A 23618-nucleotide genomic window follows, 5' to 3' on the forward strand; every position below is an offset into this window, starting at 1 on the left:
GGCATTTAATTTATTTATTTTACACCAGCAGTATAGCGCTGTCAGAGAGGGTGGGAGGAGCAGTCTGACTGCAGCCAATCAGACTTGGGTTTGGGGGAAAGCAGTGGGCATGCATTAGGGATGATTATCGGCGCTGGAAGTAGCGCTGCAGCTTCGGGAAAACTCTGAATGTATGTACTGCTTTAAGCCTTTTGCTTCCTTTTCTTTTACAGTGGCCAATCATAGCCATGTCAATACTTGACATGGCTGTGATGGGCAGGGAGAGGATGTTTTTTGCCATCTGAACATTTACCAGTCCTTGGCAAGATCACCAACTTTAGCGGGAAATGTCCGGATGTCCGATCCCGATCGGAACCGGTCAAGGATCGTACAATTTTAATATTTTCCGATATTTGCCAATCAGGATCGCTCATCTCTAACTATCAGTACATAGTGATTCCAGTTAGTTCCACAACAGCCTTACCCAAAATCCAAATTTTCAGACCCTTAAATGTACTTATTTGGCTTAGGCATTTAGGCAACATTAACAAGTTACTACTGCATAATTTTGTGAGGAGTTATCAAAAAATAAAGAAAAAAATGCAACACGGCAGCAAAGTGTGAACGCAGCCTTTTACAGGGATATGATCGAGGCAAATTTTTTAAAGCTTTAGTCCTGAAATCACAAAATTGCATAATTTAGCACTCATAATGAGTTATGCCAAATTGTAAAACCTATAGACCTGTTTGAGGATTGTGAAAAGAATGAGAGAGGGGCTGGTCTGGGGCACTGACATCTGAATTATTTGCAGTATACATTTCTTATAGTTTTATCCATAGGATGAGACAAAATAACATCAAAGGAGATGATTGTTTTGGAGGAGGAATCACAGGAATTTGTTTTTTTTTACTTAAAATAATCTTTTAAAAATTAATATAAATCATTTTATCTTTTGACAGCTCAACTATGGATTAAGCAATAAAGACGCATTTTCTAAGGTATCCATGGTTGACAATGAAGCAGTGATAAAGAATCTTGTACCTGGAGAAGACTACATATTTGAAGTTCAAACACTTAAAGGGAAGCAATTTAGTGTCCCAATACACCAAACTATTAGTACCAGTAAGTATTCTCTGAATTTTCTATTAAGAGGAAAGTGCACTCAGGCAGAAACACACATGCATACTCACACTCACATACACACCTATTCAGAAGATACACACAACACAGCAGTCACTTGTATTGATAGTTGGTTGTCTTGCCATTTGCAAGTCCATATTTGCCTGTCATGAGAATGAAAGATGTCCGTGTGCTGGCACAATGTCCTTGGAGTTCCAGTCAATCACTGCTTGAGCCCAGTCCGTTCTTGCCTCTTGCTTTGGACTTTTTCTCAGTCTGACCTTTGACAAGGAAGACAAGAAAAATACAGATGGCATATTCCTACTGGAGTTGGGCAGCAAGACATACTCGGCTACTAAAGGGCTGAAAATGATGAACGACAGAGCACACTGTGACTCCATCTGCATGAATATAGTCATTGTCCCTCTAGGTAAATATTCCTGAATCCCACCGATTGAGCTACTAAATATAGTGGCAGATGTTATGTGAACTCAGCCTAATGAGGGGTGTTCATTAGTGGAGATAGCTCCATGGAAAAAGTATGAGAAGAATCTTTTACTTTGCATCGAAAAATCCAAGAATCTTTTGTTAATTTGATTGTTGGCATGAGAGAGAGTTTTGACTGTACACCAATTTTTTCGAGGTATCAAACCAGTGGTTTTGCCATTTTCTCTGCAGATATCGGAAGATATGGAGTACATGTTTCTGTAATGTAGATGATCAGATAATTTATAAAATTCTATAGCTTAATATCTGCAACCTTCAATGTTAATATGTCATAGCTTAGCTAAAGGGGTTTTACTCACCAAAGACTTTTTGACTACATATGGCATAGATGTCCGATAAATGGGGGTCACATGCCTGTTCCATATGTTCTGCATAACAATGGTAAATAATTATTCTTGGGATCAGAGGGTGTCATTGAGGTCAGACCTTTATAGTTGAGATACGTAAGGCATATGACATATTTCTACATTTAGAAATTCCTTCCATGTCCTTGTTTGTGTTTTTACCTGCAGGACCTTCCGGAATATGTGGTTTATCTATTAAAGCTATTAATACCACTTCTGCTACTCTGCAATGGGACCCAGTGGACAGTAGTTTTACTCACTACCGAATCTTAATTAAAAACCAAACATATGTAGGCGACTTCAAAATTTCTACAACATCGCCAGAATTTACGACAACCCATCTGTATCCTGGTGGAGTTTATAATTTCACAATTCAAAGGGTGAAGGGGAAAGTTCTTGGTGATACTTCCTCTATACAGCTGGTAGCAGGTTTGTATTTACTACATCCATTTTACTTTTATTGTTTATTTCACTATAAATTAAACCAGATCATAAAGAAACATTTACATTTAAGAAAAAAAACTAGATACATTTCTTGTGTTTATGCGATGACCTTGTGTCTAGCCTAACATACATGGCATAATGTTGTGCATGGAGACTGCTTCCCCACTTTTCTGGACTAATTTCCTCCTTTTTATAGGCTTCATTATTTGCACCTTAGTGCCTGTAAATGTTACGCCACTTTAAGTTGTCTTTGTTTTTTAAGTTTTTAAATATTTTTCCATGACAACTTTGCTAATCCAGATGATTTAAACAGATTCATGAAATGTGACTTTTACTAAATGTCTCATTTTTTTGGCACATCTCAATCAAATCTTAAAGGGGTTGTCTTTTGATCAATAGGGGATCGATGTGTAGTACCTGGCCGTAGCCACTAAGCAGTTGATGGTGCTGTATATCGCCGCAACTCACTCCATCTGGCCGCCGCAGGCACTGGGTGTTGCACCCCACTGATCAGATTTCAATGACTTATCCTAAGGATAGGCCATCGATATAAAAGTCCCAGACAACACCTTTCAGAGTTGAAATCCTGTTTTAAAGTTAAAGTTGAACTGTTGCAATATATTGAGTATTCTTTTGAAGATACAGTACCCATGCAATGCATTGAAATTCTACAAGTCAGCTGCAAGGGCTATCATGCATTTTTATTGCATACCTGAATAGCTCCATTTGTACCCTTCTTTTTTAATTTCTGTCCCTTTCTCTGTCCATGGTGCTGATGGAAAATTTGCCGTAATCTTAGAGATAAAAAAGATTAGCAGTAGCAGAAAAAGGCTACAAAGTTAATTTTATTAATATACATATATATATATATATATATATATATATATATATATATATATATATACTGTATATATACAATTTTTTTTTTCTCTTTAGCTTACCTAATCATTTAATTTTTTGCTACAGAAAAATAACAATTGCAGACAAAATGATTATTTTTTTTCCAAGAAAATATGAGAAAGCATATAGGGGTCATATATTAACAGTGTTTGGATAAAACATAGTTAAATATGGATGAATATTTTGCATATATCAGTACTTGAACTGGAGAAAATCTGTACAACCGCTCTGCTTTAAATTTACTTTACTACCTTAAGACTGTTAGGCATAAGTTTGCATATACTGCACAGGAGCGCGCTAGTACAGAACGCACGTCTAGCGGCGGCGAGGACCTTGGCCTGAAACCCTTCCGGTGCTACCGGCTGCATTAACCCTTGGCCATCCACATAGGTAATACCTTGCTTCCAACCATTTTAGTTTACACAGTTTTCATGATCATTGACCCTTAATAATGTTGTACACTTTCCTTGAGGCTCCTGTAACCCACAGCACGCTTCCCACAGGCATATTCTGTGAAAACGTCCTATCAATCTAATACAGCACTTCTGACAGTGTCATACCAGCAAGGTTTACATACAGCGTGACTCATACTAGACGCTACTATTCTGTCCTCCCCAGTACTCCTAGGCTGAGATACTAAAGCACTTGGCAGGTGCCTCTCAGTACAATTCTACCTTATAACGGTTACTGAGCAACAGTGATGCACACAACAGTATAAACTACTTTGCATTATCCAGCTCTTTTGACTGACGTATTTACCACAATTATATGTGTTTTGATAAGTCCAGTCTGACGAAGGCTCAGGCCGAAACGTCAACTTGTAACTTGTTTTGGACAAAAACATATATGCAATATTTTTTTCAAAAAAATGGACCAATAAAGAGTGATTTTGCATAACTATCCATTGTGACTTTCTGACTCATTTTGGGAGTTTTAGTGTGCCGAGGTTGTCCTCCATTATTAAGTTTGCATATAGTGTCTGCTTAGCTATACCTCCTTCTATAATTGTAAGGCAGTGGTGTACACATAATAGAGGTGATCTCAGTGCAAAAATAAAAATTATCCCCACATCATGGTGCTAACTTTTACCACAAAGGGCAGAAACATCTCCATACTCCATAGTCTTTCCATGATGTTCTCACCCCAAAAGAAAAGCAATAGAATCAGCAAGGTCTTGGCCCCATCTCCCAAAAGGTCCCTTAGCAGACTCTTGGTTTCCCTCTATAGAACATATGCCCTTGTTGATAGGACTGTGGGATTTGTAGAGGATACACACTGCCCACGGTGCGCTTGCAGGCCTACTCATTATGATCCTCCAGGACACATAAAAATATACAGTAGCGCAGTTTGCCCTTTCCTCCATTTCCCTATTATCCATTCTTCAGAGACTCTTAACTAAGACCCAGGAGGGGTTGAAACGTCGATTATTCAAGTCGTGTTTTTGTTCAATAAAATATCACTGTTTCCATTATAAAACCTAGTGTGTGCAGTGAATTTTTGTGGACACACTGAATAATACATAGACATACAATGATTATTCTCTAGTGTGCTACCTGACTTTAGGGCATACTAGTTATAGGTCATTGATAAAATCATTGGTGACGGATGTTACTGCTTTAACAGATCCAATATTTGTTGTAGAATTTCAGACATGTGTAACAGGCTGCATAGTGCTGCAAATAACATGACTGTTCTTGGTGTGTGTGGAGAGAGAGCTTTGGCAGCTACAGGGTCTGGAAAACTCCTCCCTGTCAAAGGTGGGGGCCTGCTTGTAAGGAAGGACTGTACCTGCCCGGAGAGGAGAGAAGCGCAGGAAACAGAGCAGTTGGATTTCCAGCAAGTTTGTGAAGAGCTTAGAGCTTTATGGAGGACAGTGGTTGAGGCTGCAGAGAGCAGACACTGACTGGGCCAAGCAGTCGGGATCCTGATCCTCCAAGTGAACAGTTGCCTGGGAAGAAGGAGCTTGAAGCAGAGCATTTGTTATACCCTGAGCAGTGCTTTGAATCCTGCAGAACTTGATTCCGCCTCATGGGTTTTGGCGCTGAAGACTACCGGAGCGGCTGCAGTCGGGACATACCACAGGCCTGTGTCGGACACCATCAGTAACACGGTACCACTAACAATACCCAGGTATCCAAGCAGTTGAAGCATTCGTAGGTTGCCCTTGCAGTAGTGATGTTTAGTAATGGTGGTGAATTGTAAGTCAGTGTGTTAATTCCAGAGATCTTCGCTAAGTTACACCCATTGAATTTACAACCTGTTTACTGAAAATGTTAGGTAGTCTCTGTTTGTTCCATGTGTGATCCTTAGGTAAATTTGTTCCTGCAGTTCGTGAAACACATTGGAAGGATCTCTAGAGTTAACACTCCGACCATGGCATATAGAATGTCTATGTATGATAAGTATAGCAGTGACTGGGGAGTAATTGTAAACATATTTTCCATTTGAGCCTCTCCCCTATTTCTTCCAGTAAATACTGTTTTGTGACATTTCTACCTGAGCCTCAGTCTGTGACTCACTGGTTTTCATTGGGACCTCTAGTCATTAAATTTCTGGAGTAGTCAGCAGGATCCAGCATTTGTCATGGGAGCCGAGGGAGGAAATGTTTCAGCTGCACCAGCAACACTTCCGCTGGTTGAAGGTCTTCTGACAGCCACAGTGAATGCAGGAGGGTATGTGCCTGTAGGAGATTTGCTGCAGCACATACCCTAGTATGACGGGCGTAGCATGACGTTGCAGGACTGGGCTGAGAGAGTGCAGAACATCCTGCAGATGTGTAAATTGTCGGCTAAATTGCAAGTAGAGCTAGCATTAAATGAATTGGAAAGAGATGCTAGGCGTATGATGATGGTACGCCAAGTGACAGACAGGAACACGTTGGAGAAGCTTCTAGCACTGTTGGAGGGGGGCCTGGCAGGCCACGCTCGAGTGACACAGCTCCGCTCTCTTTTCTTTAACCGACTGCAGGGGGAGTGTGGTCCCTATTACAATATTCTATTGTGACGCCCTGGCAAAACCAGGTAGTCACACACAGGAACCCGCATAACACCTTCCCTCACCTTGGTAACACACAGCCAACCTGAAACCCTAGTCACCCCCCCTTAGGGCAAGACAGGCACACCAGTGGGCGGGACCAGGCGGTTAGGGAACGACTACCTAGGAGTCTAGGCCGCCCGGGGCTGGAAAACAAGCAGATTAGTTTTGCAGTTCAAGTTGAGAGGAGTGTGGCCTGGAGCTAGGTATAGCTCCAGCAGAGAGAAGTTCAAGTTGAACAGTGCCAGGGTCGGAGCCCTGGTACCTTGGCTAGGTGGCAGACGGTGGTCGCCGTCAGGAGGAGACGGAAAGACGGCTCATCAGATCCGAGGAGGACCGGAGAAGGGTTGTAGCCCACCGGTACCGACACCGGAGACCCAACCAGAAACCGTGCACAGAGGGGGTACTCGGACCCTGAAGCCTGGACTGAAACCAGCGGCCTAGTTAATTAACCGATTGAGGGCAGGATTACAGATCCTGTCCCAACCAAAGTCCCAAAAGCAGACAACCACCCACAGAGAGGGATAGGGCAACCACCAGGGCCCATAGATCCCACGGGTCAGCGTCAGTGGGCACGGCTCCTTAGGCACACTAAAGCCGGGGGCGGACTCCTGAGTTCCACACCAGACAGTCCACAATACAGAAAAACAGTTCAGAGGGAAGGACAGCGACCAACACCCCGGGTGAGCGGACCAGAATACAACCGGCCGCGGCGCCCGGCCAACCAGCACCTTGGTTTACCAAAAGACTTGTGTGATTCATTCAATAGTGAGTAACCAACTATCCCCTGGTCCATCTGGGCGTGCGAGCCCCTGCCGTCGCCAAACCCTGCCCAGAGACACTGGGCCCCGGGGCAACCATCCCTACCCACGGAGGGGTTAACATCCGGCTGCCATTCCATCCCCCCGGGTATCCCACAACAGCAGCAGTGGTGTCCCACCTCACCACACACCGTGGGTGGCGTCAGAGACATTCTACAATCAATCCCGTACAAATACGTCCCCTTTTTATTCAGAGTATCTGCGAGACCCCCGGGTCTGTGGAGCCCCTCGAGCCGTACCATAGGCCCCAGATCTGAGCAGCACCGGCTGCTGGCACGAGGGTGGCACACCCCAAAACCTGGCGTCACGAACAGGATTCAGACCCATCCACCTACCTGGTGGAAGTACACCTTGAATTGGACAGTCAGCGGTGATCCTTTGAGAAATTTTCAGAAGTCGCCATTTTTGCCGCTATATTTGGGTGCGAAAAACTACAGCCCAGTGTCTTCTCCCCCGAGAAAGGGCGCGAAGCTGAAGACCCACCCCCTGGGAATATGGCCGGAAGGTAAACCCAGAGGTCGTAAAACGAAACTAACCAGCCGCATGAAGGAGTGCTTGCAACAGACCGAGGGGGAGAAGTGGGAAGATGTCTGCTCCTAAACCTGATGCTGGAGCCGCGCCGACCGCTGGACTGGCGGCGCCCCGAGGCAGAGTTGTGATCCCCTCAGAGGGACACGAATCACATCGCTTACCAATGGGAACCGCTGCCTGGCTGGAGCGGGAGGAGCTGGCGAGATTCTGTGTCCGGGTGCGGTCGCAGTCACTGCAACAGGTGCTGGAGTGGAAAGCGGAGGTCCAGAAAATGGTGGCCGTGGTGTGGTACCCGTGAGAGCTGAGCTACCCGCACGGTGTCGCGTCGGGAGAAAGTTGCCCAGACAGTTTCGACCTCGTTGACCTGCCCGGAGCTGGAGCCTGTTTTCTATGTAATGGGAGAGTGGCGGCCGGCACCGTTCCCTGGAGCAGCGGCATCACCTGCTATACCACCTCCGTTCCCGATGGAAGTTCAAAGCTCCGGGATGCATTGCAGCTGGTCCCGGAATCCTGATTCCTGGGGCCAAGTCGGCCATATGGCTCCATGCAGTAGTGGTAGCGAAATCCCGGCTACCCCAGTTATGCAAGTCCCCGTTGGGACCGTTTACAGTTCATGGACCATGGCTTTGGACTGGAAAGCCAACCCAAAAACTTTTGGGCTTTGTAAATAGTCCCTGACCAACCTTCTCACCTGCCACAGTCTCTGGAGAGGCTGATTGGAGGAAGGGTCTGCGGTAAAGTCGGCCAAAGCCCAGTCATCACCAAAACCGTTGACTATCCTACGGGTCAGAGGTCCCCTGGACGTGGGGCCCTTGAAAAAGACTGCCGGGTAAGGAACTTTTTACCCGGCCCGTACGGGCAACACCCGGACCTAACCTGGACTTGGGCAAGGGGTGCCAACCTGTGTTTTAAAGGTGGCATCAGGGCTAGGTTGTTTTGCGTGGGTGAGGTAAGAAGTACCCGGTCCGTCCCGTCCTGGTTTTAAATGTGCAACGTTTAAGTAAAGTGCCTCCCGTAAGGGAAGAATGAGAATATACTTCGATGTACATATGTTATTATAATTGTAATTGTGTTTTCTACCTTTTTCTAGAGTTCCTGTTAAATAAATGTTGGTGGTCGGACAGCCCGCGGATGGTCTGTATTAAACCAAGGGGGAATGTGACGCCCTAGCAAAACCAGGTAGTCAAACATAGGCCCCCGCATAACACCTTCCCTCACCTAGGTAACACACAGCCAACCTGAAACCCTAGTCACACCCCCTTAGGGCAAGACAGGCACACCAGTGGGCGGGACCAGGCGGTTAGGAAACGCCCACCTAGGGGTTTAGACAGCCCGGGGTGGGAAAACAAGCAGATTAGTTTTGCAGACCAAGTTCAGAGGAGTGTGGGCTGGAGCTAGGTGTAGCTCCAGCAGAGAGAAATTCAAGTTGAACGGTGCCAGGGTCGGAGCCCTGGTACCTTGGCTAGGTGGCAGACGGTGGTCTCCGTCATCAGGAGATAGGAAGACAGCTCGGCAGATCTGAGGAGGACCGGAGAAGGGTTGGAGCCCACCGGTACCGACACCGGAGACCCGACCGGAAACCGTGCACAGAGCGGGTACTCTGACCCTGAAGCCAGGACCGAAACCAGCGGCCTAGCTAATTAACCGATTGAGGGCAGGATTACAGGTCCTGTCCCAGCCAAAGTCCCAAAAGCAGACAACCACCCACAGAGAGGGATAGGGCAACCACCAGGGCCCATAGATCCCACGGGTCAGCGTCAGCGGGCACGGCTCCTTAGGCACACAAAAGCCGGGAGCGGACTCCTGAGTTCCACACCAGACAGTCCACAATACACAAAAACAGTGCAGAGCAAAGGACAGCGACCAGAACCCGGGGTGAGCGGACCAGAGTACAACCGGCCGCAGCGGCCGGCCACCAGCACCTTGGTTTACCAAAAGACTTGTGTGATTCATTCAATAGTGAGTAACCAACTATCCCCTGGTCCATCTGGGCGTGAGAGCCCCTGCCATCGCCAAACCCTGCACAGAGACACTGGGCCCCGGGGCAACCATCCCTACCTACGGAGGGGTTAACATCCGGCTGCCATTTCATCCCCCCGGGTATCCCACTACAGCAGCGGTGGTGTCCCACCTCACCACACAACGTGGGTGGCGTCACAGACATTCTACAATCAATACAGGATCGGAATTCACAATTATGTCTCTGGAGGTGTACAAGAGGTACCTCAGGGAAACTGTGGTCCCAGAGGATGGCCGAGTGATACGTCTTACCGCCGCCAACAATAGCCAGCTGACGGTGAAGGGGATTGTGTGGATGCAGCTGAGACTGTTTGGGCAAGAATTAACTCAGAAGGGGGTTGTGCTGCTAAATTATCCCCCCAGGAGGGGGATGGAGGTGACGCTTGGGATGAATGTGTTGAGACACCTGAATCATCAGATGTACGCCAGTGAGGGATACAGATACTGAACTAGCGTGACCAAACACCAGCCCACGTAGAGGATGTAATACCATCTGGTGCTGAGTAGAGTTGAGCGAGTACCTAAGTATTCATACTCACTACACTCATAACTAGGGCTGAGCAGATCCGAACTGTAAAAGTCCGGATTTGCGCGGTTTCAAAGATTTCCAGGTGCCGGATCCGTATCTGGAATTCTGGGTGCACGATCTGGCACTGGTGAAAATAATTGAAAAATAAAGAAAACACGAAATAAAACAGCGATTCATACTTACCGAGACTTGGTGTCATGGCGGCACACTACTTCCGGATTGCGCATTTACTTCCTGTACTGTGCATCAGATACACACAGCTTTCCGTGTTTTCCCCGCCCATCGGCCGTCCTCTCATCTGTGATTAGTTGCAGGAACACGCGCCCCTAGCCTGTGACAGTATCTGCCTGCAGTCATTGCAGCTCAGTCATTGTCTGCACAGCCAGCGTTCGTGCTCTAAGGCTGCTGGCTATGTAGCAGAGCTGAAGCGGTGGGGAACCTCATGTGGATTACGCCGGATCTGCAGGGTGTTGGTGGTTAATAAAGAGGTGAAGGAGGGTGAGTGCTTTGTACTTTATTCCAAATAAAAGATTTTTCTCTGTGTCTATGTTTATTTACATTCTTTTACAGGTTAGTGCGGTGCAGGTATCTCATAGACGCCTGTGCTATTACTAACCTAGGGTTTAGTAGCAGCTGTGCGCTGCTATTAACCCGTTATTACCCCGATTGCCACCACTCCAGGGCAATCGAGAAGAGTCGGTATTGCACGGGGATTGTCACATCTAATAGATGTGGCAATACCGGGCGGCTGCGGGCTGAGACTACCAGCCCCCAGCTGGCATTATCATCGCTGGGGATGAAAATTAGGGGGGACCACATGTCATTTTTTTAAATTATTTATTTAAATAATAAAAAAATATCTACATCACTGGCACAGCCGCACACTTCTGACAGGAGCGTGCATGTGTTTCTAGGTACATGCATGCTCATGCTCAGAGGGCGCAGGCTGTGGCGGCTGATGTGATGTCAGATTTGTACAAGTCTGACAGCGCATCACCAGCACAGCTGCGTACACTTCTGACAGGAACGTGCATGTGTTTCTATGTACATGTACGCTCATGTACAGATAGCGCATGCTGTGCCGATTGCTGTTATGTCAGACTTGAGTCTGACAGCGCTTCACCGGCAAAGCCGCAGACTTCTGACAGAAGCGTGCATGTGTTTCTGTGTACATGCACGCTCATGTTCAGAGAGTGCAGGTTGTGGCGGCTGATGTCATGTCAGACTTGTACGAGTCTGACAGCGCATCACCCGGCACAGCCACACACTCTGAAAGGAACATGCATGTGATTCTGAAAGATATGCATGTTCACCATACTGACTCGCAGACACTTGCACTGCTTTCACCGCCCACCGGCCATCCTGCCGCCTGTGATTGGTTGCAGTCAGCTGACACGCTGCCACTCAGGGTGGGGGCATGTCTAGCTGCAACCAATTACATGCGCCGTGGGCAGGCAAAACAATGAATATTGAATTATTGGCTCCGGAAGGGAAAGCCGTGACCCGGAAGGAGTTTGCTGCCATGACACAGCCTTGGGTGAGTACACCGCGCGCACATCTACCCCCTATATCTTCCACAAACATTTTTAATCTCCAGATTCTGATCCCCATAGACTTATATGGGCACCGGAATCCGGAGCGGATCCGGATTTCATTTTCAATCCGGCAGGGATCCACCGGTCCCGGATTTTGATGGATTCAATCAGCTCTACTCATAATGAGTACTGTCTAATACTCGCGTATTCATTCAGAATAGCATGTGTAATGCAAGTCATTGGGGAAAACTTGCAAACTAATCCGAATGCTGCACTATTTGCTACTCGGACGAATAGTATTGCATTGGGGTTACTTGTTACTTTGCAAGTTTTTCCCCATTGACTTGCATTGTACACTCTATTCGGAACAAATAGTTAGGTACTCAATCAACTCTAGTGCTGAGCTGCAACCTCCTGACAAGTGTGGACAAGTGGGCTTGGTCAGGGTACCGCTGCTGACCCCGGTGTCACTGACACCGAGACAGGAGCAACTCCTGATGCGGCCAGTGGGAGCGGGGCAGAGGCTGAACGGTCTAGAGGTACTACCTACTTGAACCGGCTTCAGACAGATCCTCATTTGCCAAGACGCATGTGGCTTGAGCTTTGGTGGTCGTGAAGAATGGATGAGTGCCAGTCCGGTGTATCAATGTACTAGATGAGGTTGTTACAATTCCAGCTGGAATTGTACTGGCTGAGCTAGTTGTACCAGCAGAGAAGACACCAGAGAGTACGGAGTTCGAGTTGCGCCCATATCAACGGTCTTCCTGGACTTACGCAGTCGACTTGACCCAGCCTGAGAAGCCCACCAGAGACTGGAGCGGCCAGGTGATTATGGACCAAATGAACATGGACTGGGAGAAGCTGACCCCCTCCCAACTGAATCAGCTTTTGAAAGTCCTGTGGGAGTATCAGGAATCCTTTTCGTGGCATGGAGAACACTTTGGTTGTTCTCATACTATCGAACATGAGATGCCTACGGGAGACACCGCTCCGATCAGGGAGTGGTACTGTCAGATTCCCCCGAAGCTGTATCCAGAAGTGAAAGGGATGGTGACCAGCATGCTCGACGTTGAAGTGATCCTTGAGAATCAGAATCCGTGGGCAGCACCAGTGTTAATGGTACGGAAGAAGGATGGAGCCCTTCGATTCTGTGTGGACTACCGAAAACTGAACGCCCAGACGGTGCGCGATGCGTACCTGCTGCCCTGCATAGAAGAATCTCTTTCGGTGTTGGGTTCGTCGAAGTATTTCTCGACATTGGATTTGGTGAGTGGCTTTTGGTAGGTACCAGTGGCTGAGAAAGACCGTGCCAAGACGACGTCATACTGTCATGGGACTCTACGAGTTCAAAAAGATGCTGTTTGGGCTTAACAACGCCCTGGGGACCATCTAGCGCCTGATGTAACACTGCTTGGACGACTTGCATTTTTAGTCAGTCTTGAACTACCTTGACGACATAGTGGTGTTTGGAAGTTCATTTCAAGATCACCTTGAGAAACTGCATCAGGTCCTCCGGCGGCTCAGCCGCCATGGCCTGAAAATAAAGCCAAAAAAGTGCCAGTTGTTTCAGTACCAAATCAAGTATCTTGGGCATGTAGTATCTCCAGAAGCGGTATTGCCTGCAGCTAGCAAGATAGCGGCTGTTCAGGAGTGGCCTCCATCCTGCAGACTGCAAAAGGTCAGGGTCTTTTTGGGTTTGTGCCTAAATTCTCTCAGCTGGTAGGTCCCCTGAACGAGCTCTTCAGAAGAACAGTGCAGGGCCCGCAAAATCGCCCAATCCAGTGAGGACCCCAACAGAAAAAAGCATTTGAGGGAGTGAAAGTTGCTCTGACAAGTGCCCCGCTGCTTGCGTACACCCGGTTTTATGCCCCTTTCATGTTGTACATAGATGGTAGCCTCCACGGTTGGGAGCAGTCCTAGCTCAGGTACAAGATGGCTGGCCTATGACAGCCGGTCTTTGAGAGACACACAGCACAACCCAATTAACTACAGCTCATTTTGCCTGGAGTTTTTAGCATTAGTGGGGACAATGACAGAGCAGTTTGCCGAGTACTTGACAGGGGCTGAAGTGTTGGTGATGACTGACAATAACCCCCTGGCCCACTTAAAGAATGCAAAACTGGGGGCACTATAACAGAGATGGGTTGCCTGCCTGGCCAAGTTTAACTACCGCATTAAGTTCCGGTCTGTGCGGGAGAATGGGAATGCTCATGCGCTGTCCCAGGTTCCCCTGGAGGCCTCTAGGGGGAAGGCTAATGATGACATCGAAGATACTGAAACCCCTGATTGTGGTCAGATACCAATCTTCCAGAGTGTGGTACATTCAAGTGGGTTGGCATCAGGGATACCTTGTATGTTTGGGAAGACCCCCACTGACTGGGCAAAAGACCAGGACAGTTGCCCTGATATCAAGATGGTACGCACATGGGTACAAAACAGGGTCTGGACATAGTCAGAGGAGAGGGCCCGATTGTCAAAAGGCGAGAAACTGTTGAGACAGTGGAATAAGTTGAACGGGGAACAGGGGCTGCTATACCGCAAGGTTTACCTGCAGTCCGAGTTGCAACACAGATACCAGATGGTAATTCCGGTGTCGCTGGGCCCAGTGGTCACTTGCGAAGCGCACGAAAAAGGAGCATATTTTGGGAGTGAGAAAACACTCCAGTGGTTACAAAGAGTTCTGTATTGGCCCGACCTTGGGAAGATGGTGACCGAGGCGTGTCGGCGGTGCCATCCTTGTGGCCTGACTAAAAGCCCTGAACAGCGAGCTCCCACGCAGACCATCAGAACCTCAGCCCCACTGGAGCTGCTCATGATTGATTATGTCCTGATAGGGTAATCCACATCAGAGTGTTCATATTGTCTGGTCATGACTGACCACTTCACCAAGTTAGCCGTGGTGGTACCAACCAGAGACCAGACAGCAAAGTCTGCTGCTAGGGCTGTGTGTTGACATTTTATTCAGGTGTTTGGGTGTCCGCAAAGGATACATTCAGACCAGGGGGCATGCTTTCAGGATTACTCTGATGAAGGAGCTATATCAGCTGTATGGAATCAAGCATTCAAGGACGACACCGTACCACCCTCAGAGTAACGGCACCTGTGAGCGCTTTAACCGCACTCTGTTGCAAATGTTGAGTACGTTGGAGGATGAGCAGCGGGCCCGTTGGCCGGAGTACCTCCCTGAGTTGCTGTGGCTTACAATAACAGGGTGCATAGCACTACTGGCTATTCCCCATACATGCTGATTTTCGGCCGGCCTGGCTGAGACATTGAGGAGTTGGAGATGCCCAATCCCTCCTCCAATCCCCCTTGGACCAAGTCTAAATGGGCACAGGAACACTAGCGTCGGTTGTGGGTGGTACATCAGATGGTGGGTGACCGGCTTAATCAGGTAGCTCACCAAGACACACGACCAGTGCAGACTGAACCATTTTGCCCAAGGATAGGGTGTTGGTAAGGGTCAAACGTCATTCGGGGAAACAGTGATTTCTGGGAGGTGACGCCGTATGTGGTGAGAAAGAGGGTGGGTCCTGACTTCCGTGTATGAAGTAGAGCCTGTGGGAAATGGAGGGCCATGTCATAACCTCCACCGCAATATATTGCAGCGGTGTCACTTTGAGAACACGGCTCCCAATCCTGAGGATGAGGTGCCCCTCTTTATACCAACTTGCTCTTCCCCAGTAGTAAATGTACCCTCATGTGAAGAAAATGCTGCATGCTCTGTGCTTCTTCATAGGGACGCCACTCCGGGACAAAAACCTGACGGGACAATCTTCCTGCCAGTGTGACACCACGGGAGGGAGCAGTCACGTCGGCTTTTCCTGGCACAGTTGTGAGTGAAGAGCCTAGAGTTCTCACTGGTGAATTCATGCCTGATATCGAAGGTCGACTCGGGCCACAGCAGGAGTACCGCCGCAGCGCTATACGCAAGAGCACTTTGAGTGGGGATGTGTGTCGAGGACGCCAACCTCTAGTGGAATGGTATGTAACAGGCTGCAGAGTTCTGCAGATGACATGACTGTTTGTGACTCCATGTGTATGGAGAGAGCTTTGGCAGCTACATGACCTGGCAAACTCCTCCCTGCCAAAGATGGGGGCTTGCTTGTGAGTGAGGACAGTAGCTTCCCGGAGACAAGAGTGGGAAACAGAGCAGGAGGATTTCTGGCAAGTTTGTGAAGAGCTTAGAGCTTTATGGAGGACGGTGGTTGAAGCTGCAGAGAGCAGACGCTGACTGGGCCAAGCAGTCGGGACCCTGAACCACGAAGTGAACAGTTGCCTGGGAGGAAGGAGCTTTGAGTAGAGCATTTGTGACACCCTGAGCAGTGCTTTGAGTCCTGCAGAACTTGATTCCTCCTCATGGGTTTTGGAGCTGAAGACTACCGGAGTGGCTGCAGCTGGGAAATACCACAGGCCTGTGTCAAACACCATCAGTAACATGGTACCACTAACGATACCCGGGTATCCAAGCAGTTGATGCATTCGTAGGTTGCCCTTGCAGTAGAGATGTTTAGTAATGGTGGTAAGTTGTAAGCCGGTGTGTTAATTCCAGAGATCTTGTTACACCCATTGAATTTACACCCTGTTTGCTGAAAGCGTTAGGTAGTCTCTGTTTTTTCCAGGTGTTATCCTTAGGTAAATTTGTTCCTGCAGTTCTTAAAACACATTGGAAGGATCTCTGGAGTTAACACTCCGACCACGGCGTATAGCCTGTCTATGTATGATAAGTATAGCAGTGACTGGGGAATAATTGTTAACATATTTTCCGTTTGAGCCTCTCCCCTATTCCTTCCAGTAAATATGGTTTTGTGAGATTTCTGCCTTAGTCTCAGTTTGTGACTCGCTGGATCTCATTCGGACCTCTTGTCATTAAAAATGGAAATCAGCACCCACCTTCTACACAAAGTACAGTATAATAATAGTGAATAAGACTCTTTTACTACCATCAATTGAATCATTCTACTAGAGATGAGTGAACTTGTTTGAAAAAGGCTCTCAAATCTCAAATTTGGCACGAGCCTTGCCTATTCATATACAGGTTGAGATTCCTGAACACTTTTTTCAAAATTGGCGGTTCGCATTTACACTATTGCAGAAATCATCCACTTCCGCCCCCATCACATGCATGTTAAGTATTGGCATGGCTGTGATTGCCCAGGAAAATCCCTGTAAAAAGAAAAAACAAAAAAAAGAAAGCAAAATGGTTAAAGTAGGACATACTTACTAGTCTCCGAGTGGGTGTAGCACGACTTCCGGGTCTGCTTTATTATCCCTCATGCATATTCATTGCTTTTCCCACCCACCTTCTGTGACAGTGTCTATGATTGGCTGCAGTCAGGCTGCTAGCATGACGGCATCTTTGATTGGTTGCCCTCGCATAGCTGCCTGTCAGCCCTAGTGAAGTGTAAAAATAAATTAAAAAAATGGTGAGCAATCCCCGTATATTGATACCCAGAGCAGATAAAGTTGACGGCTACAGGCTGCAGCCCTCAAATGTGCTAGTTATCTTGGCTGTGTATCAGAATATGAGGGACCCCATTCTGTTTATAAAATATGTGCGTTCCCCCCTAATTTTTATATTCAGTCAAAATAAAGCCTACAGCTGTGAGCTGGTATTCTCAAGCTAGTTTCTGCCTCCCCCCAGCCTAAATATAGCCCGCTGCCGCCCAGAACTGTTGCATCAATTAGATGCGACAATTCCGCTATTTTACCCAGCTCATCCCGATTGACCTTGAGCAGTGGCAATCAGGGTAATATAAGGGGTGAATGACAGCTGTGATTTATCAGCTGTCATCACCCCTGGATTACGAATAGGGAGGGGTCTATGAGATACCACCCATTAATAATTTTGTAAGTCAAAAGAAATAAACACAAAACACAGAGAAATATCCTTTATTTTAAAACAAAAAACAAAACACCCTCTTTCATCAATTTATTAATCCCAAAAACACTCCTGTAGGTCCAACGTAATCCACATGAGGTTCCTCAGGTGAAGTCATTGAACTCAATGACGGATTACTGTATTAGGCAATGTGTGGACATTAAGTATTTGGTTACAAACATTTCTGCACCAAATCTGCATCTCATGGCAAAAAAACGAATCAAAACCGCATTGCGTTATCATTCATTTTGTTTGCTAGAAGATGCAGATTTGATGCAGGAATTTGGTGTATAAATTTCACCACCAAATCTGCATCTCGTGGTAAAAAACCCCCCCACAGTTTAGGTCTGCACCAGATATTTGTACTAAATTTGCATGTCCTGGTGTCAAAACTGTGGTTTTTGTGCGATTTTTGGCCAGAAGATGCAGATTTGGTGTTGGAATTTATACACCAAATTTCTGCACCAAATCTGCACCTCCTGTCAAAAAACAGTATCAAAACTGCATCTCATTTAGATGCATTTTTTTGCCAGAAGATCTAGATTTGATGCAGGAATTTGGTGAATAAATTTCAACACCAAATATGCATCTCTTGGCAAAATAATGTGATTTTCTGCCAGGAGATGCAGGTGTCATTGAAGTAAATGAGTTTACCTGAGGTGAGATCACTGAGTGTAATGAGTTTACCTGAAGTCAGCTTACCTGCGGTCACAGGTTGAGGACCATGGGAACCTCCCGCTGTGACCGCAGGTAAACTCAGTGACATCATCGCTCAAAGCTGTGTCTCAGTCAGTGTCTGCCTGACGCTGTAGCAGGCGGTCACGTTTTCTAATGTGCCTGCGTGCTGCGACTTCAGTATGTAGCAAAGTAGGGATCGTTGTGGGATGTCGTGTAGATTATATCAAATTTGCAAGGGTGTTTTTGGGGTGAATAAAGGGGTGAAAGAGGGTATGTATATATTTTATTTCAAATTAAGGATTTTTCAGTGTTTTATTTCTTTTCACATACAGGATTTGTAATGGAGGGTCTCACAGACTGCTCCTCATTACAAATCTAGGGCTTGATGGCAGCTGACAAATCACAGCTGTCACTAACCCCTTATATTACCTCAATTGCCATTTCACCAGGGCAATCAGAATGAGCCAGTAAAAGCCCTTGAATTGTCCCATCTGCAACAATTCTGGGTGGCTGTGCGAAGCTATTTTTAGGCTGGGGGTCCCAAAAACCATGAGCCTCCCCAGCTTGAGAATACCAGCCCCCTGTTGTTGGCTTTATCTTGACTGAGTATCAAAATTGAGGGGGTAGGGGGAACAGTATGCCATTTTTTTTTTATTTTTTTTTTAAATATGTGTTTAAATAACTTATAAAAGTCACATGGGATCCCTCGTATATTAATACACAGCTAAGATAATCACATGGTGGGAGGCTGAAGCTTGTAGTCGTCTGCTTTATCTGTGCTGGATATCACAATATGGGGGGACCCTATGTGTTTTTTTTAAAATGTATTTATTTTTACACAGCTTTAGGGATAAAATTCAAAATGTCCATGTACATAGAAATACAGTGAGGTGGGTCATATATAAATCGCCACACCACTGTAGAGCTACTCCAATAGCATGATCAGAACAGAGAACAAAGAGTAGAAATGCTTCAGATTCATAATTTATTTGTACAAAAATTCATACACATAGAAAATACAAGGTCAAAAGACCAGGATAAATAAGGCACAAGGGGTGACAAGAGATGAGATAGGCAAAAAAACCCGGAGATCTGCACTTCCATGAAGCTCTGACACAATCAAATACCCAGTAGGCCACATGGGAGTAAGATAATACAATAGCGTATCTGAAATCAGCATATAAAATTTATCAGAACCATGTGGATCATGCCAGAAAGAGTAACAGAATAAACAGGCAGTAATGTCAAGACACATGCATCATGTTCCTGTATAATATGAGTACGACCTGAACCAAATGTTCAATAGATTAAACAATTTAAAGGATAGGAAACCAATGCATGCGTACTTAACAAAACACCAACCTGCAGCTCTATACAAATGAAGTACTGCACATGGATATGCAGATAAGTCCGGAGGTGACGAGAGGGGTGAACCCCCAAGATAAAACTCCAACGTACGTTTCACGTGGATGTTATGTTCGCTTCATCAGGGAGTGATTAGAAAGCACAGCAGGGCTACTATAAATAGCCCAATGTCCAGCTGATACACCTCACTGATCGATCACGGCGCGTGCGCACATCGCACCACACAGCCCGGCACCTCCCACTGGCCGTCATGACCCAGCGCATGCGCGGGAGCAGGGACGCGTCTCCATAGCTCCCGCGCATGCGCAAAGGTCAGACCAGAGACAGCCGGGGAGAGCAGAGGCGGCGGTAAGATGCAGGCACGCGCACATCAGTAAGCGCCCAGGACCCGGAAGTGACAAGCACAACAGCCTCATATACTGCGAAATGTTCATGAACAATGTATATCAGTCATATACCACAGTAAAAACATATATATATATAGAGGACAATCGTGGAGCATAACACCGGATCCTGAGTTCTGTGTGTGGCTTGAAAGTAAAGATGTGTAGAAAACGATCAGATTTCTGGACCAAGGAATGGGGATGACAGCTGGAATCATAGCTGAGCCACATAAGATATAGGGGAAAAAAAGATAATAGAAATAAGAATCAAAACAAAAGTTAAAAAATTGTATATAAAATAGATACATCAAACCCCTAAAAACAAGAGGGGGGATCCCCATTAAGCTGATGACCTCAAAGAAAAGGGGCAAAACTCAAAGCCTCGTTGAGACCGGATGGGGCGACTGTGCCAAGAGTCACCATCCATCTGGTCTCACGTTGGGCTAATTTCTTCTTGATGTTGCCACCTCTAATGCCACTGTGGACGACTTCAATACCCCGAACCATTAAGGATTTAGGGTCGCATCCATGGTGTATTTTAAAATGGCGTGGCAATGTTTTTAAGGTGGCAACATCATCCACCGTCCGGGCCGCCGCAATGTCACGCACGTGCTCTCTCACGCGGATGCGTAGCTCACGAGATGTTAGGCCGATGTAAATAAGTGAGCATCCGCAAACCGCGTAATATACAACGTTGGACGTACCACAAGAAATGTAGTCTCTAATTTGGAATTCACGTTTCCCATTAGCGGATGAGAACACAAAGCTACGTGACATATTGCGGCAGGCCAGGCAGTGGCCACATGGGAAGAAACCAACACGAGGTAACGTAGAGCCCAGAAAACCAGACGTAGGAGGAACATAATGGCTCCGGACAAGTTTATCCCTCAAAATTGATGATCTTCTTGCAGTCATCAATGGATGATCAGAGAGTGATTCCCTAAGGGATGGGTCGGTCTTAAGAATGGGCCAGTGTTGATTAAGAATGGCTCTCATATTGTGCCATTCACTATTGTAGGTGGTAATGAATCTGACACTATGCTCATCAGAAGAATTTTTCTGTCTAGAAAGAAGGAGCTGGGATCGAGAAGTATGTTTTGCCCTCAGGTACCCACGCTTTATACTGCGGTTGCTGTAACCTCTTTCCCGGAAGCGCGACATGAGGTCGGCAGCTTGCTCCTCGAATTTGGCATCCGAGGAGCAGATCCTCCTCATCCTCAGGAACTGTCCGGTAGGGACAGCGCGAATGGTAGACATGTGATGGGCAGACGAGGCGTGAATAAGTGAATTCACGGATGTGGACTTACGAAACACATCCGTTTGAATCAAATTGTTCTCATCAACCTCAATAAGGACATCTAAAAAATCGATGCATTTGGTGTTATACTTGTAAGTCAACTTGATGTTGAAGGAATTCACGCCAAGTCTACCCATAAATAGGTCCAGCTGCTCCGCCGTACCCCTCCACAAAATCAAAAGGTCGTCAATGTACCTGAGCCAGCACTGCACATGGGATACGGCCTGGTCGCCCTCGTCGCCAAAAATGAATCTCTCCCAAAAACCTAGGAAGAGATTAGCGTACGAGGGCGCACAGGCCGCACCCATCGCAGTGCCACGCTGCTGCAGGTAAAATGAGTTTAGGGATGCAGACAGCATTTATGATTCCAACCAATCCCAAACGCTGTCACACAGGGTGGGGGTGCAGTCTGACTAACCATTCAGAGACACCCGGACTGCCGGTGGGCAGGGAAAGCAGTGAATATGTATGAGGGTTAATTAGCGGACACAGAAGCAGTGTAACAGCCGTGGGGAAGGTCGGTAAATATAACTTTCCTGCATTATTCCTTATTTTCTTTCTTTTGCAGCCCTCTAGCCTTTACTAACACATAGGTTTTGCCTCCCATTGAATTCAATGGTGTTTAGATATGTGCGTTGAAGGTTCGCTCATCTCTACTCTCTACAACTCTCTTCCTGAGGAAGTGGTGATGGCCAACTCACTGAATGAATTTAAGAGAGGAATGGATGCTTTTCTTGATAGCAAAAGTATAGAAGGTTATAAATTGCATAATATTACAGGTAGATAGTTGACCCAGCTTAGGAGTCGGAAATAATTTTTTTCCCTATGAAGAAAACTGGCTTCTACTCTGTGGGTTTTTGCCTTCCACAGGTTCAACACTGGAGAAAAGCGGCACTAAGAATAGGCTGAACTAGATGGACATAAGGTCTTCCTTCAGCCTTAGAAACTATGTTACTATGTTACTATGTTACAACCCAGAGCTTTTTTGTTTTAAGAAAACAACAATCCTATAAAACCTATCAATATTGTTTTTTATTTCTGTTGATCTATGGAAATTTATGGTGAATCTTAGGGCCGATACACATTGCCATATAATGGATATGAGTTTATACATATCTATAAAACGACCCATATAGACTGCTCTGGACCCATACCTTTGATTTTATAAGTTTATTGTTGACACACTAAGGTTTTTCATTGTGGCATTTTCCAGTCATATTACAGGGATCACCACCTGAGGAGACATAGGGGAGATTGTGGAGCCTACAAAGTTACCTATGGGTCCATAGTATAAAAGTGCATGGAACTGTACTCTGGTATGGATTCTGTGTAAACTACTGTTAAATCTGCTAGAAGACTGTACCAAACTGCTAAAAAATGTTTTCATTTCAGTTTTAATAGTTTACATATTTTGCTGAAAATCATTTCAATGAGATACATATATGGTATCTTGGATACATTTTACCTAGTGATCTGCTGTATAATACAATCATTCAAACATGTTTTATTACAAATGATCAACAGTTCATGTTTTCTGCAACATTTCATAAATTACATTGACGTATAGGTTAACACATGGAGCCGAAGCGCAGATCTTAGAAACATGGGCAAGGGAACCATGTTTTAATTCCATACACTGCCTGTACGCTAGTTTGTCCATTCAGCTAGTCAGTAATAATAGGGCACAGCTATTGCTTTCTCTATACATGTATCTCTTCCTACACAAACTGTAGAGATAAGCATATAACAAATGGAAGCGACCATGGGAGCTTCTGTATTAGTATTTCATTGTAATTCAATACACTACATCCCCCTGCTTACCATTCAAGACAATATTCCGACAGGTTTCCATCTGTTATAGTGTCAGTCCTTAAAATCCACAGATAAGAGGAGAGATAACTAATTTGATGTCAAGCTGACTACTAATTATTAGTTGTTATTATATAGTTAGAACTTTGATGGACAATTTAGTTCTTGCTTTCTTTTACTAAATGCCAGCTGGTCCAATAGTGTCTTTCTTCACAACCCACCAAACGGGTTCATCTGGTTCAGCCAGACTTTATCTAAAGTTCTGCTCTGGACCTGGACTTGACCTGAACCCCAATGGAAGTCAGTGATTGGGCAGCTTGGCTCTACATAACGCCAGCCATAAACCTAGCATTTCCAGGGGAGGGTGGGTGGGGTTTCTTCTCTTCTTTTGGACACACTACATTCGAAAACGTCCTTTTTACCCCCCCAAGCCCTCTTTCCTG

General features: G+C 46.1%; 1 protein-coding gene across 1 annotated transcript in view; it reads left to right on the forward strand.

Annotated features, from left to right (window-relative positions):
• Window positions 1-23618, forward strand: part of PTPRQ (protein tyrosine phosphatase receptor type Q) — an 855789-nt gene that overhangs the window by 201866 nt on the left and 630305 nt on the right. Inside the window, exons 16-17 of the mRNA XM_075342420.1 lie at window positions 940-1102; window positions 2119-2379. Coding sequence (XP_075198535.1) covers window positions 940-1102; window positions 2119-2379 — 424 coding nt within the window. The remainder of the gene's footprint in view (window positions 1-939; window positions 1103-2118; window positions 2380-23618) is intronic.

Source organism: Anomaloglossus baeobatrachus, chromosome 4 (assembly GCF_048569485.1).
Source record: "Anomaloglossus baeobatrachus isolate aAnoBae1 chromosome 4, aAnoBae1.hap1, whole genome shotgun sequence".
In the NCBI taxonomy this organism is placed as follows: Eukaryota; Metazoa; Chordata; class Amphibia; order Anura; family Aromobatidae; genus Anomaloglossus; species Anomaloglossus baeobatrachus.